Below are 15,150 nucleotides of genomic sequence, written 5' to 3' on the forward strand. Positions count from 1 at the left end.
ACGAATTATCAACTGTCTTGTCGCTGGAGAAAAACTACTCGATAAAGAGGGGAAAAGTGGATGAGGGTCTATTTTCCCATGTCTCGCACGCTCGTATATTCTGAGGTCGAGTAGCCACGCCTTAAATATCTTCGCGGGCGGGCTATCTCTATTGATATACCTACCCCTATTCACAAACCTACCCTTAATGATGTGCAGCGCGGCGATATACAGTATCTGCCGACGAAAGCATTCACTGTGATGTACTTCCCACTGTCATCTTATCGTAGATAGGTAAAGCAGACGAAGACTACTCTCCGGACGGGAGGGAGGAGAGGTGGAGATTCCCGACGCCAGTCTTTCGTGAAAGGAAATAATTTCTTCATATTGTTCCATTCCTCCAACCACTTTCTTGACTTGCTTGAATGGATTGTGTGGTTAATTTTATCAAATATGTATGAATAATGTATCCCTGGGTGTGCCTGTAAACAATCTACCCTCAGGAAGTTAAATCTATCTACAGGAAATGAGAAGAGGAAAGAAAATTTGTATCCCCCGCACAACCCCTTTGCTATTAAACAAGATAGAAAGTCGGATGTCGAATATCATAAGGGTGTAAAGGGGGGAAATCTTCAGGAAATTTCAGGAAATGATCTAGAAGTTACAGGAATGGGAGGCAGTGAAAATGGAAGTCGTAAAAAGAGGGTAGAAAAACATCACAGCACAACACACAAAATAACAAACGGTCGAAGTGAAAGTCATAAAAGGACGAAATTCCTAAGGGAGACACACCTAATTGGAAGCGGCAGCAGCAGTCGCAGCTATAGGCTGGACTGGCACAATTTGTGTTTGTGACTTCGGAGACTCTGGGCTCTCCTGCTTTTCCGAGACTGGAGACTGTCCTGTATTTGCGGGGGTTCCCGTTCTAGGGTTCTTAGCGTCTGCTGCCGCTTCAGCGTCCCTAATACGATCATAGATGGAACGCGCTCGGATGTATGGATCAAGCTTCCAGTAGAAATCACTCAGCCTCGAGGCGATATCTTGTCTCTGCTTCTTGATCTCTTCGCCTTTATCTGCAGCATTTAGCCATAATATAGTTGCGTTTTGGAACTCGTCGATGATCTTATATCTTTCTCTCTTGAGTTCGGCGGTTTTAGTGGTATCCTTTAGCTTTTCGTTCTCCCCTGCCTTAGGCTCCAAGTACTCGTACTCGTAGTTGTCATTGCCGCCAAGTGCTTTGGGGATGGCGTCCTTGGCGATGAATTTCTCAAGTTCCTGATAATTCGATGTGAAGTGGACCTTCGATGCCACTACGGGATCCAACCAGCCTTTGATAATAGACCAGAAACCTGCGGAAGAAAATGTTAAGACAGGCCTAAAATATGGGAGGGAAGGGGACTTACTGGAGAATATCCATGGTGATTTGTGCACCAGAATGGCACCGAGACTTTCAGGGTAGTTGGCTTCAAAGCATTTAATGATGAATTTAACAGGTATAGTGTCCTATGATGGAGTGTAAGTGCATGCGAACCACATGATGTAGAGCGAAAGGGAGTGTGAAACACTAACCATATTTGCCAGACCAAAATCAGTCATATCGAAGACGATGACCTGGGGAAGAATTAGTTCTTGATATGAAAACCTGGTGACAATGACATCAACAACTCACAGCAGTATCTGTCTTAGCGTCTAACATGAGACGAGAAGTCTCTATTTGGAATATAATGTTCTTCTCTATAGCAGACTGGCAATAGGCGCCAATACGATGCAGGCGGACTCTAATGTAGCAAATCGGCCTCCCTGTTTTATCCTTGCCGCGAATATAAGCCTCTCCAATACGAAGCATCTGGAGCATATCTTGCGCCTCCTTCTTGGTGGCGTCATCACTATTGTTGTTGTTGTTGTTATCGTGGATCGCAGCTTCACCCTTAAACATAATATCTTCGTCTATGTGCCACTCCTTGGTTCTCCATTTTAGCGTAGAAACCAACATCACCAAAGCTTTGTTGACATCCCACTTCCTAGCACGGAGAAATCGAAGTAATAGCCCATCGGGGTGGTCATGCTTAATCGTATTCCAGAATGCAAGCCGTAGTTCCTCTGGAGATTGACTTGATAACGCAGAAAAGAACTCCTTGTTTAGCCCATATTTATCGTCTTCATCGGACGCATTGGCTTGGCTGTTACCGCTCGGAGCTGCTTCCTCTCCTGCAGTTTCAGTAGATCTGCAAAAGAGTCCGAATCGTTTCTTTGTCGTAGTCTTCTTATTCTCCGTCACGGATGCCTTATCTGACGCGTTCTCAATTGCACTGGTCGCTTTCTGAAGAAACGACAAATTATCCGTCCACCCCTTCAACTCATCATTGCCTATATTGAATATTTTAAAAAGGATCACCCAAAACTCTCTGAGTTTCGCTTCCTCTTCCTCTGTAAGGTTGCCAACGTGCCCAGTAGGTGCTACATATGTAGCCATTTCTTTACCTTGTTCAGTTGTTTCTTCAACAGTGAAGCTGTCTAGAGCAGGGGTTAGAGTAGTGATGCTCTGTTTGTCCGAGTTCCAGTAGATGTGACGGAATCCCAAGCCACCGAATATAATAACAGCAGAAACAGCGAATGCCCAAAGAGACGACGCTTCTCTTGTAAAGGAGGGGTTGTATTGAGAAATCGAGACAGGGCAGCTATACCTGATAAGGGGTGGTGAGTCCTGACGTGACCAGCTGCGAAACCCACTGTGCACTCGATGTTTAGTCAATCTGGAGACAAAGTTGACGGAAGCAGGTGAGATGCGACGGTGGAAGAAAGCCCACATATATATAAGCTATATACAGGTAGGAACAATTGTAAGGTCCAAAAGAGCGGTTGAGCTTAGTTTGCTGAGCTATTGTGGATGTACCGTACAGCGAGTGAGAAAAACGGATTGAGCGAGTGCCTGTAACACGTCCTCTCTCACAATCTCTCGGTTGCTCCGGAAGCCGATCCCAGCTAGAGACGACAAGTGCAGAAATTGGCAGTGAGGATAACGTAATGAAGGGTGGCTGGAGACGAACAACCCGGAAATCGCAATAATGAAAATGGCACAAGGTAGTATTCACAAGCTGATTTCAAGATGTCTGCTGCAGATTCTTGTCCGGGAGAAAAAGATCGAGGTGTTTTTTTGGGCCAAGAGCAACAGGAACCGTTTGGATCTCTGCTTACGTCATTTGCACGTGAAATCCTTGGGTCCACCCGCGTTATCCGCTTCACAAGGTTGATTTCAAAAACAACAACTCTCCGGAACAACAATTAGCGATATCCCTTTGGCCTTTTTCTTCTCTTTCGTACCACTGGTACGTATAGACTTGGGGGTTTGCTTTATCCGTGCCTGGCAGTCATTCCATAGGACCACTGTTTCCGCCGACCATGGACTCGGGCACGGCACCCAGATCAACCTCTCGCCCTCGTCCCTCCTCCAGACCTACAACACCGCTCCGGCCAGGTTCACGGTCCTCGATTCGTGATTCTCATGGATTTGGAACAAGTTGGAACCAAGATGGCATCTCTCAAGCCGCTGTCAATGCACTAGAACCGCAGTTTGCGGAATTGGCGGATTCCATGGCAGATCTCGAAGCCAATTTTATGTATCTCCAGCTGATGCATGAGAGCTTGTCGCGATTTAATGAGTGTTTTGCTAGCTTCTTGTACGGACTGAATATGAATGCGTTTTGTGTTGACTTTCCTGAGGTATGGTTGTTATATTGTTTATATTCCCTTAAGGAGAACCCAGTGTTAACTAGTGCTACGTTGGCTCAGGCGCCTATTCCAGATTCCTTCAAAAGAGCAAAGCAAGCAGAAGGTTAGCCAGAGTTGGACAAAGCTGAATCCGACCACAAAGCCGTCTTGTTGAATAGCAGTGCTAATGTTTCTGTTATCAGATTCCATGCCTGCGAATGAGCCATTGACAACAACGGAAAATGACGCTGAAGCGACTTTCTTGTAAGCCTCCCAATATCTATTTCCTTGAACTGGGATTACCGAGGTACCCTATGGTTGATAATTTGCTGATCAATTAACTACTTTTAGAACTTCTGATACATCGTTTGTTGACCACCCTCCCACATCTACCAGATCAACCTCAAAATATTCAACCCCCGCTCCCTCCAACCGCAGCTTCAGTACTTCTAGTCGAGGCACCATTGGCGGCCTCTATTCGACTAGGGCTTCGACAAGGAGTCGCTCCAGTGGGCCTGCAAAACCTAGAGCGCGTGGAATCCGATAATGGAAGAGCATTCTTAACAATTTGTCTTTGAACACCGATCTTTCGAAGAACTCCTTCCGGCGGTCTAAGTCTGTTTTTGAGGGATAATTGCGCCGTATTCCCTATTACTTTAAGGAGTCGACAGATTGCAGACTCGTTTCTACCTTTTATTGTGTCGACTGCAAATCTGCCCCCAGAAGTGAATGGAGGGAAGGTGACTCCGTGGGTGATGTTGATAATGACTGTGGAGATGGGAACGAGAAGGTCCAAAGCTCATGGTTCACTGCTACAATAATCAAGTGTTTATGAAGCTACTTGGATGAACCCAAGCAGGTACTCTACCGGTTATAGTTTGCGCTATGGCGAAGGAAGTATATTATGTTGGTATGGCAACAGCTGTGCCTATGCACAGTCCATTCCACAAGAGTGTTCACAATGGCCACACAAGAACCAGACACTATTTCTAGACTACTCTTTCTTCTCCATTTCATCATGAGGAAGACAAACTGTCCATTTTTCAGGTGGGGCTTGGCTTTTGATCTTGGTACTTGATTAGATCCTGGGCGTTCTGCAGGCACCAAAGTTTATTTTATAGACTGGATTGGCAGCAAAATAAATTTGACACCCCCATATATGGTAGCATCTACAGCATTAATAGAATCCCAAAAATTATACCCGTAGATCTTTTTAATTCAACGGAACTGAAGGCTATATAGAATTCGTGAAACATCCAGGTGGTTGCGGAAACTCATCATGGTGATGTTCACAAAACAACGGTTTTGGTGGTCTAAACACCCGACGAATCTTAAATGCTCCGAGTCAAAGTTAACTACCAAGTTACCAGCCATGACGACAACAACGCTCCGCCTTTCTCTCTCACACACACGCACACACACACACACACACCCACACACACACACACACACACACACACACCCATAACCCCCCACAATTCATTGCCTAGGTACTGCTATACTTTCGTATACCATCCTCATTCATTCACTCCTTTCACATCGCCTCATTTTTTCATCTTGTGCTTGCTGTGCCGTATGTAGCTCAAGCTGTCATACGCAGGGAGCGCACACACACACACAGCGAGCACAGGAACATTTTAAAGCGCCAAGCTCTTCCACCTGATAGATATCATCAGCCATTCCGACCTCTTTCTGTCCTCTCATTAAACAAACAAAATTCCCTTGATGCGATAAGAAGGGGAAAAAGACTTCTCAAGCCATCGACATCAAAATTCTTGTTGCTCACTAACTCTACTTGACGACGCAACCTTTAGATTTGCCGAACACGCCTTCTTATTGAACGATAGGGTGGTCACTTATCTTTTCAACATCCCGTTCATTCTTTTCAAGAGTTCAATTCATTTGGCTGGCTGGCCAGCATACTCTCCTGCATTAAGGATTGCCATTTAGCTTTGATAGGGAATAACTGTTTTCACAGATTTCCCTTGTACGCAGAGCTTCGCGGGTATATTCTCAGCACATCCCGGTGATTTGCTATTAGAGATCCAGATATCTCTAGAGACTAAGACCGATCAACAGTCGTTTTATCAGTATCTTTCAAGATCCCCTACCAAGGGACAGAAAATATCGCGATGTCGTATCCCGAATTTGGATGTGGTATGATTCCTCCTTTCTTCCCCAATCCGTAGCTGCGGCCAAATACATAGAATACTTACAAGCTGTTCAGAGCACCTCCGGGAGGTCCTAGAGAGAGACGAAAAAGCTGCGGGCCAGTTTCACCAATCTCTCCTCCAAGCACATAATGGAACAACCTCCAAAGCTGCAGGAATAAGGTCACTGCGGCCCATTTATGCTTGTTTGGAATGCTTGGCTGTCTGTACAGCGGGGAATCGATATGCTCATTATGAGAATTTTGGTCACAAATTTTGTGGGTGCCATCTGTTGTTTCCTCGGAAAAAAGCCATCTTTTGCAACCTATTAATTGTTCTGGGCATATTTTACTAGTCACGGATTCTCGAACCAGTGCAATATTCTGCCTGGGATGCGATGATTATGTGTACGATACGGTATTGGAAAATTTCCTCTTTGACCCTTCCGGTTCGTCGATTAACAAAATAGCCATTTACCCTAACATGGCCCTCCCACAGATACCATCCCTAACATATTTAAATAGGAATCTTAAAACGCAAATTCGATGACTCCGAGTCGGAGGAAGATCAAACCTACGTTGGGGCTAATGCTAGCAAGAGGGTCTGTGGGAAAGAAGGGGTTAGGGGTCTATTTAACCTGGGACAAACTTGCTATATGAACGTCATATTGCAAACTTTGCTTCACGATCCACTTTTGACTACATACTTTCTCGGAAATAACCATCTTACGTACGATTGCACGGTACAAAACTGTATAAGTTGTGCTGTTTCAGAGGCCTTCTCCGAATTCAACAACGATGAAAAGACAGAAGGATTCAGCGCACTCAATTTGCTGTTGGCATCATGGCGATCCAGTCCGGTAAGTTATGTCGAAGACCCTTTTTATCAGATACAATTTTAGAAACTCATGTCACCACCTTCACATAGATACTTTCTGGATATCAACAGCAGGACGCCCATGAATTTTACCAATTTTTGGTCGACAAGTTGCATGCGGGTGCCAATGATCACGTCGAAGATCACAACAAGGCATGCCATTGTTTTTTTCACAATGCCTTTTACGGAAAACTGCGAAGCAGTGTGACCTGCGACAAGTGTGGGAATGTCACCCAGACGGAGGATCAAATGATTGACCTTAGTCTGGATGTCCAAGTCCAGAAAAAAAAGCGAGCACTTGGCGGGGGTGAATCAACCACGACCCCAACACTTGATGGCTGTCTGCAGAGCTTCACGTCACCGGAAAAGCTCATGGCGGACGCATACAACTGCGGTGGTTGCGGAGGCACTCCTCAGAAAGCAACGAAGCAACTCCGAATAAGAAAATTACCCGTTATATTGTGCATGCAGCTGAAGGTTAGTATTCCATATGTTTCTTTTGGGCACCTGTGTCTCTCCAAACATTTTATAGCCATTCTTCTGAAGGAAATTCATGACAGCGATTTGAACACACTCTTTCCGTCTCTGAGAAAGTAGAAGGAAAAGTTGACTTCCCTCTCTCGATCAATATGCTTCCTTACACTACACGGCCGTACTCCAGTACCCCCACCAACAACTCAGGTTATATCTACGATCTCTCTAGCACTGTCGTTCACAAGGGAAAACTTGATGCGGGACATTACTATGTGTATTGCCGACAGGGCGAGCAGTGGTTCCTCTTCAATGACGACCAAGTGACGGCAGTCAATGAAGCAGAGGTGTTGGGCGCCGATGCTTATCTGCTCTTTTACACTCTTCATGCCTTATCTAGGTTCAGCTGATCTTTCCACGTGGAACCAAGTCGCAACTTAGAATTATGCTTCAGGACGTTATTTTTATTTTCGCATTATTCTGTCATCTACTCACTCGGAGGAGGTTTCGATTTATTCCTCGCATTAGGATGCATACACTTCAGGTTTTCCAACCACGGTGTTTCAACCCTCTGCTGATCATCTCTTGTATCGATTATCTTCACAATCCCGGTTTTTTGATGCCTCTGGGGCTATTTTTCATGCTGTCATGTTAATTATGCATTGCTATTTCTGGTCGTGGCCTATATTATTTGATATTTTTGTCATGGGCACCTCCTTTTGGACAATTATTTTTTATCCCCTCCTTGAAGATTCCTGCCCATCATCGAATGTGCTGTCATCGATCTCGTCATAGCGCTATCCATTAGCAAAAGCAAATAATGGGATCAGATATATCGCCCCTGCCCGAGTTCAGCTTCTCCAATCCTTCCCTTCCGTCACGTACAGCTTGTCACTCCATTCCTCTTCAATTCTCTATTCCAAGGTTATTTTGAATATGACCAGCATGATACCCCACATTCATTTGCACATTAGGTTGACTTGGCAAGGACCCCGTAAAACGAGTCTTTGCCCAATCAAGCCTGGCGCAAGGCAGAACCGTGGCTGGGGGCGAACCTGGGTGATAATCCATGATATCCAGAGTTCTTCTTGCAGTTCTTCTTGCATTCGAATATCAATTTCTTGTTCAGCTCTCGAGCATGAACTATTGACACTGCGAAAAGTAGTGTTGCACATCTTGCCAGGAACCGAGACTCTTAGAACATTTACCCAGTGCTACTCTTGACACTTCATTTCCAGGACGTAATGTTAGGCCAGCTGAGCGCAAGGGACCCTTTCCAGATGCTTAATTTCGATTGCATCAGCATCATTTTCACCTACTTGACGCCCATTGACGTCGTCCGATGCAGCCTGACCAGCCGTACACTGAGAGAATGGTCACTTTCATTTATGAGCTGCGAAGGACTCCGATGTCACTTTCCGTATTCCACCGATACCGGCTCGTTCAAGAACGACACATTCTTACCCGCCAAACGGTATTGTCGCTTTGGTAAGTGTTCCGAATTACCCAGCATCGATCCCCAAGTTAGTACTATTCAATCGTTTCTAACTCACCGTTACTCAGCCTCATCAATCTGTTAAGGAAGGAAGTCCCTCAACGGTCTTGAGATTTGGTGATTCTAGACCTTTGAAAGCTGTTGGGGCATTTGTGGTTTGGATCTCGAATTTATACTCTTTCAATGGTCCATATATCCGTTATCACCGCCTGAGAAACAAGTTTGGCGACAAGCACCGTGGTCGGATTCAACCAATCAGGAAATTGAAGATACCGAACCTAGCTCCCTCTCACAGTTTCAGGGCGGAAGTTATCGATTTGAGCGCGGACGGATACCTGTTCGTTCGAGGGACTGTGAGAAGAAATTACCCATCACATTTCGAGTTCACTCGGTAGGTTGATTGTCTTTGGCTTGGAAAAAGAAAACCATGAAGCGTTCATTTTCTAGTACATCAATATTACTATGGAGAATAGGGATCTAGTCTTTGCACTCGAAGGTCCGAAGTTGCTGTGGTATCAGGATGGCGGCGAAGATGAACTCCCCAGACTGCATCCACTATACATTGGAAAAGAGCGGGTTTATTTTGTCACGCAGGTCAATACACCAGAACTTATTGCATACGGCATCAAAACAGGACAACGCCTTTATCGGTCTATACTACCTGGCCAATTCAGAAATAACACCAACCCATCCCTCTTCAGCTTTGTTCGTGATAAGGAACACGAATTTCTAGCGCATGTATCACGAGTCCGTTCTCCATTCGTTTGCGTCACTCTGGTCAGCGGAATTGACGGTAAAGTTTTCCAAGAAATCAGGATTAAAGATGATCAATGGCCCTTGAAATTTCAAGGGCAGCCAAACGTAGCCGCCTTCGCGCTGGAAAGAAACCTGTCAAATTTTCTTGGTAAGGATTTGGACTTGAAGCTTTTTGAGAAGTATTCACTCCAACGGAATGGGATGTTCACCATAGTGTCACGGGATTTATTTATTGTGGAAGGCAGCGCAGCGGGCACTCGATATGTTTATGTTGACCCTTCCAGGCATTTGGCATTTGCTATGACTGATGCGACCTCTGAAACCACAATCCCACACGCATTCTAGAACCGAAGGAAGTGTCGGATAAAAATCTCCGAAACGAGATTGGAGCTGTTATAAAACAGCATGGGGTTAACGGAAAGATTGAGAGCTGGCTCACCTTGACTGCGGCAAACCGCATTACCCTGCCGCCAAAACCGGTCGGATCGAAACCTAGAGAACCATGGCTGGTTTGTAACGCAACCCCCCGCGACACCTTCAAACTTGGCTTTTGGGAAGAGCGGGGATTTATGTTTAGCATTAACAGCTCCTCTGATAACTATTCAGAGATGACATATATTGTGGATTTTACAACAAAACCGAATCACTCAAATCCTGGAATATATGCAGCATAAAGGGTGGGACGGATGGCGAGTTCTTTGTTGATTCTCTCTGCGTAGGCTTCAGTTATTACTTGATACTGGCCGTCGTTGAGCGTTGCTGGTTATGTTAAGGGAAATTACGTTACCAGCCAGATCTGTCAGAGTTCGTTTGCATTATTAATATATACAAAGAAGTATGACAAAATTCGAAGATTTGGTGTTTTTTTTTTTTTTTTTTTTTTTTTTGAAAAAATCTGGACATGCCAGGGAACTGAACATCTAATGCAAAAGTCCATAATTAACTGAGCGAAAGTTGAGGAGCTGGAAGATCACTTGTGTGTGTAGTAGCATACAAATATGACAGACAACGTGCCCCTCCACTCCCCGAACATTCTGGTTAATCCTCAGTAAGGGGCCTTTTCCCTGATCATCCTTTTGGTTATTGTTTGTTGCAAACTCTGGTGATTGGGTTAGCACTTTCTCTGCTGGCGAGATGAACGTTAGCAGAATCTATGTGTCTAGAAAACATCAATGAGATGGGCCGTAGAATTCACATAATGAATTCTATTACTTCTCTCTTCTCAAGCTTCTTGGAGGACTCCACCAATGTGTTCTTCGAAATTACCGGGAGACAAGCCATCCGTCAAGGGTCAGTTTGAAGATATGCAGTCGCTGTCAGAGATTCTCCACGAAGGGTAAAGGACCGGCGATTAGTTATCTGGAGCGTTGGGAGGAGGACGCCGTTATTCAGCTTAATCCTACTGGATCGAGGAGGGAGTTTCGGGGTGTTTGGGAGCTGGAAAAGGAGATTGAAGCATTCCACACTGCTACATTTCAATAGGGTGGTGGATGATGATGATGATGATGGTGGCCGAGTTTGGAATGGCTCGTTGTAATGTCTGGAGTTGATCATAACTTGCGGTCACGAAATAACATTATTACTGGAGGAGAAAAGTGGGATTGCAATTTGATTTCGTTTTATAGGAACGGCCAACTCTGAGGTAGGTTTAAGGTTCAGCCCTTCTGCGAGGCATGAAACGACAAATTTGACCAGCTCCTGACACGCAGTTGGCAGTTCGACCCGGAGTATTTCTGCACTAGGAACTTCTTCAACGATTGGAAAACAGCGCGGGAGAACCCGTTGATTCCTGTCAAATCCTTTCGAAACTCGGATCGGGGAGGTTATAATATTTTTTTTTTTCTCTTGTTCTCTTGCTTCCCAAGTTGGAGGCCCCGCTGCCCATAGGCGCCTAAGGCAGAAGTCATTCTCCCAGATAACAACTTAAAACATTCTTGATGGTATAAACAACTTTATCTCTTCCATTGCATGCTGCACTCAAGTGACCGACTCCGTGGCCAGGGTATTGTGCATCCACACAAATGCATCACAACCTGAGACCTCAACCTCTCATACACGAATCGCACCACCCATATTGCAGGGCCTAGCTCGTTTCACCGGAGACAGTGTGCAGCGTGGTCTGTGATCGTCAGGCCCAATGACAGGTAACGAAGGAGGGCAATGGAAGGGGAGGGCAAGCGTGGGAAAGGGTGGAAAGCGTGGAGATGGTGGGAAGGGCTGTGATCAAGCTATCTGTGGCCGGGAAGAGGCGTTGACGGACAGCTGCATATGAGGGAACCTCGTGGTTATTCATGTAACGTACGTAGCCATGGATGTCCCTGGACAACGAGCGTATGGATACCCATAGGTAGTTGTCGCATGTAGGCCGCTGAATCAGGGCTGAGAAATTTCAAGTAAGTAGCTAGTTACACTATTAGTTATCGTAAAGGACTGGGGGTTTGTCAGCGCAAGTCTGGACGATTATTCTTCGCCAATTTTAGAATCCTTTCTGTGGTGCCCAATTGTTCTTAACGGGTTCCTGACGAGCACGGGAAGTTCATAATTCTGGATAAGAAATGCTATTTGCTGAAGAATGTACCAGAGCTGACCACCACCTTTTTTGCGTGCTCAGTCGCCTCGGCATCCACAGATCGCGGGATGTTTAGACGGTAGTTAGCAGCTAGCTATTCGCTGGGATAGCAAGCAATGATAATAAATAGTCAACAGGGATTGGGGTGTCCTGCTTCTTCGGACCCCGGACTGCGATCTCTTTCCAAAACCTCTCATTTCTTGCTGCTTCAAGTTCGTTGAAGGTGATGGGCTGCAATGTGGGAGGGGCCGGCCGGGGGGTTTGACTGAGGCATACAAAACATTACGACATCCGCTGCGCCAACATGTTCTGCCGCTATTCCCATTGCTCTTAGTTAGCTATTTAGACTGGTATTGATTACACGCGGCGCTAACTCGGGTGAAATCGTCATGCGTAGTAACTAAAGAGGCGCTTCGCTGCTCGGAAACTGGATGTGCCGATACCCCCCGGATGCTAACGGAGTCTTTGTGATTGTTACAATTAGAGTTTGGCTGAACTCTCTAGGGGCTGCTGCTCTCACGCGAATAGTCAACTAGTTAGTTGATCAACGACGAGAGAGGGTTACGAGCTGATGAAACAAATCATCATGAATCTGATATGATTGCTTGGAGTGAACGATACCCAGCAGCGTCTCTCCTTTCCCCTTGCATCAATCATTCCGGTCTTTCTGTAGTACTACAAGCATCTCGCTTCATATGGTTATCCCTCTCATAGCATCCATTTCGCCATCTAGTAAGTTAAATCAGATCCGATGACAAATTTCGAGCGGCCCACCCCACCCCATCCCACCCCACCCCGCCCCGAGGAATAAGAAAAAAGAAAGCAAGCTTCAAGCAATAGCTCTCACCGGGCTATCCGGCATCAAGACATGTGGTTGAAAGAAAGACTGCCGCTAGCTGATCAACACTAGCAACACATCCCCACTCATTCCTGGTAGCCAACGGCCAAGGATGCACTACCTGGCTGGAAGGGCGCGGCGCGATCACTGACTCAACTTCCCTGTCCGTAGTTGGTCTGGACCGAATTCATCATTGAACAGCAGCATGCATTCTTCCAGTCCAGAAGTTATACTGGTTGGTACCACTAGTTATCTGACCGATATGAGGAGCTGAGGCCAATGACAAATTAAGTGGGCTGAAAAGGGTTGATTTCAGTTTAGGATCATGCTTGCCCAATGCTCCCCATTCTAGCATGATTCCGTGAGCTTCAAAATATTGGGCATCAATGGAGGGATTCGATCGTAAACACAGACGGGATTTCCCAGCAAATTGGGTGAGAAACGAACGGAGATGGGTGTGGGACAGATCGAAAAACAGTGTTCAGTTCACATCGTCCGATGATCTCATCTTAGTGAATCGAACGGCGAGATTTAGTGGCTTCTGCAAAAGATAGAGACGGTGACCTTGGACTGCTGTTAAATCCGACTTTCTCTAGTTCCCTCCGATCTGGTGATTTTATTTTTATTTTATTTTTATTTTATTTTTATTTTATTTTTAACAATGGGCACTGAGTGCAAAATCCACCAGGTCATTTTAGTGCGGAAACACGACACAGTCCGATGGGAGTAGCAAGATACAGACAGGTCGTTTGGCGGAGTTAACTAAATCACAGTCGATTGGGCGATCCTTTCTATATAGTTTGTAAGCTAGGTCCGTACGAACTGGAACAGCTTATCAATCCTAGCCGGGAATGGCCAACGGATGAAAATCTGTGCTTATCTCTCCGCGGCTCGTGAAAGAATCTTCTCAGCTGTGCAGACCAAGGCGAAAAAGTAAGCTCCCCTCCCCAAAGCATTGTTTGAGTTGTGGTGAAGCACCGCCTTCCCCCTCCCAAGATACAGATAACCATATGGTATCAAAGTATGTCTTGTACCAAGCTGTGGATGACAGCCGTGGAGGGACACATGCTGCCCGCCCACGAAAAACGAAAGCATATTTAACCGGGAGAACGAAGACAAGGTCAGATGACGGTCTGGCCCGTCCCATTGCTGCTTGGGCGGAACAGTCGCATAAAGTTGCATGAGAGGTATCTTGTAACCATCCACAATTTAAGCCTACAACACGAGGAACGGCGTACTTTATACGGGGGTAGATAGATATGCGATCTCTTCGCCATCCTTGCGCAAAGGGCGTCATTATTCAATCAGGAATGATGAATTTTACTCTGCATCCGCAACGAACAACTTCGGCTTGTAACTTGAAGGGTAACTAATTAGTTAATAAAGCACAATTACTAATGAACAGGGCATCCACATGCGAACTGACTAATAACTGGGCAGCCCTAAAGTGGATCCAACTCTTGTGCAAAGGGAGATATATATATATATATATATACATATATAGTTATATAAACAAATTTAATGTCTGTTCCCTCCCAAGGCTGTATGACGTGACCGTCTGGCACGTTTCATTTCATCCATCAAAAAATGCACAATATATCTCTCAGCTTTCCCACTCTTCTTCTTCTCTAACAGCATCATAGGTTTTAACACCGCAGTTACCAGTTACCAGATTTCAAAAGCAAGCAAATATTTGGCTTAACAGCCAGCCCTGGCTAGCGCTTCCCCACCCACCCTCCTCGTGTGTTCCCGCTTTTTCCTGTCAATACCCGGAACCCGGACTTAAACTCAGGAAGCTTTTTGCCGGAGCCACGATTTTTTGCCCCCCGGCGTCGCTCTCCAAACTCTGCGCCCCTAAACAATGCCTAGCATCATCACCATCATCATCAATCATCATTCATCATCGAGTCCATTCACAAGCTTTCCAAGGGGGGGAAACTCTCAAGTAAAAGAGCAGGAGTACTAGTCACTGTAGGTCTTCGGAGATAAGATTAGAATAGAACATTTCTTCCTTGATGTCTTTCTTCCTTTCTCTTTTCCTCTTTCTCATCTGGAACCACCCACCTTAGCTAGAACATCCTTCCGCCTTCTTCTCATACCTCCCCATTTTATTGCGCTCATTGTTTGCCATACCTCACCAGCAAGCTGCCCGAGAACCAGCGCACCTACCAGCTCCCCGCAAATAACCACCCAACAATAATAACAAGAAGGATAATAATAATAATAATAAAGATAAAAATAATAATAATAAAAATAATAATAATAATAATAATAAGGAGAAGAAGAGTATACTACCAGTCGGCTCGTC

General features: G+C 45.5%; 4 protein-coding genes across 4 annotated transcripts; 3 read left to right on the top strand and 1 right to left on the bottom strand.

The window, feature by feature from the left end:
- Nucleotides 1-771: 771 nt before the first annotated feature.
- On the bottom strand, nt 772-2,788 carry PADG_04870 (uncharacterized protein; the record flags this gene model as incomplete). The annotated part of the gene is made up of 4 exons (XM_010761868.1): nt 772-1,328; nt 1,383-1,482; nt 1,549-1,590; nt 1,649-2,788. 4 exons carry the CDS (start codon nt 2,786-2,788, stop codon nt 772-774), a joined length of 1,839 nt encoding a protein of 612 aa, XP_010760170.1.
- Nucleotides 2,789-3,378: 590 nt separating this feature from the next.
- Nucleotides 3,379-4,234, top strand: PADG_04871 (uncharacterized protein; the record flags this gene model as incomplete). The annotated part of the gene is made up of 4 exons (XM_010762116.1): nt 3,379-3,699; nt 3,769-3,811; nt 3,891-3,951; nt 4,039-4,234. 4 exons carry the CDS (start codon nt 3,379-3,381, stop codon nt 4,232-4,234), a joined length of 621 nt encoding a protein of 206 aa, XP_010760418.1.
- Nucleotides 4,235-5,819: 1,585 nt separating this feature from the next.
- On the top strand, nt 5,820-7,594 carry PADG_04872 (uncharacterized protein; the record flags this gene model as incomplete). Its single annotated transcript, XM_010761869.1, has 6 exons — nt 5,820-5,844; nt 5,915-6,115; nt 6,193-6,285; nt 6,362-6,696; nt 6,765-7,190; nt 7,274-7,594. 6 exons carry the CDS (start codon nt 5,820-5,822, stop codon nt 7,592-7,594), a joined length of 1,401 nt encoding a protein of 466 aa, XP_010760171.1.
- A 932-nt stretch (nt 7,595-8,526) lies between these two features.
- Nucleotides 8,527-10,109, top strand: PADG_04873 (uncharacterized protein; the record flags this gene model as incomplete). Its single annotated transcript, XM_010761870.1, has 4 exons — nt 8,527-8,658; nt 8,748-9,032; nt 9,127-9,583; nt 9,781-10,109. 4 exons carry the CDS (start codon nt 8,527-8,529, stop codon nt 10,107-10,109), a joined length of 1,203 nt encoding a protein of 400 aa, XP_010760172.1.
- Nucleotides 10,110-15,150: the final 5,041 nt, after the last annotated feature.

The sequence above is a fragment of the Paracoccidioides brasiliensis genome, assembly GCF_000150735.1.
Source record: "Paracoccidioides brasiliensis Pb18 unplaced genomic scaffold supercont2.5, whole genome shotgun sequence".
Taxonomy (NCBI): Eukaryota; Fungi; Ascomycota; class Eurotiomycetes; order Onygenales; family Ajellomycetaceae; genus Paracoccidioides; species Paracoccidioides brasiliensis.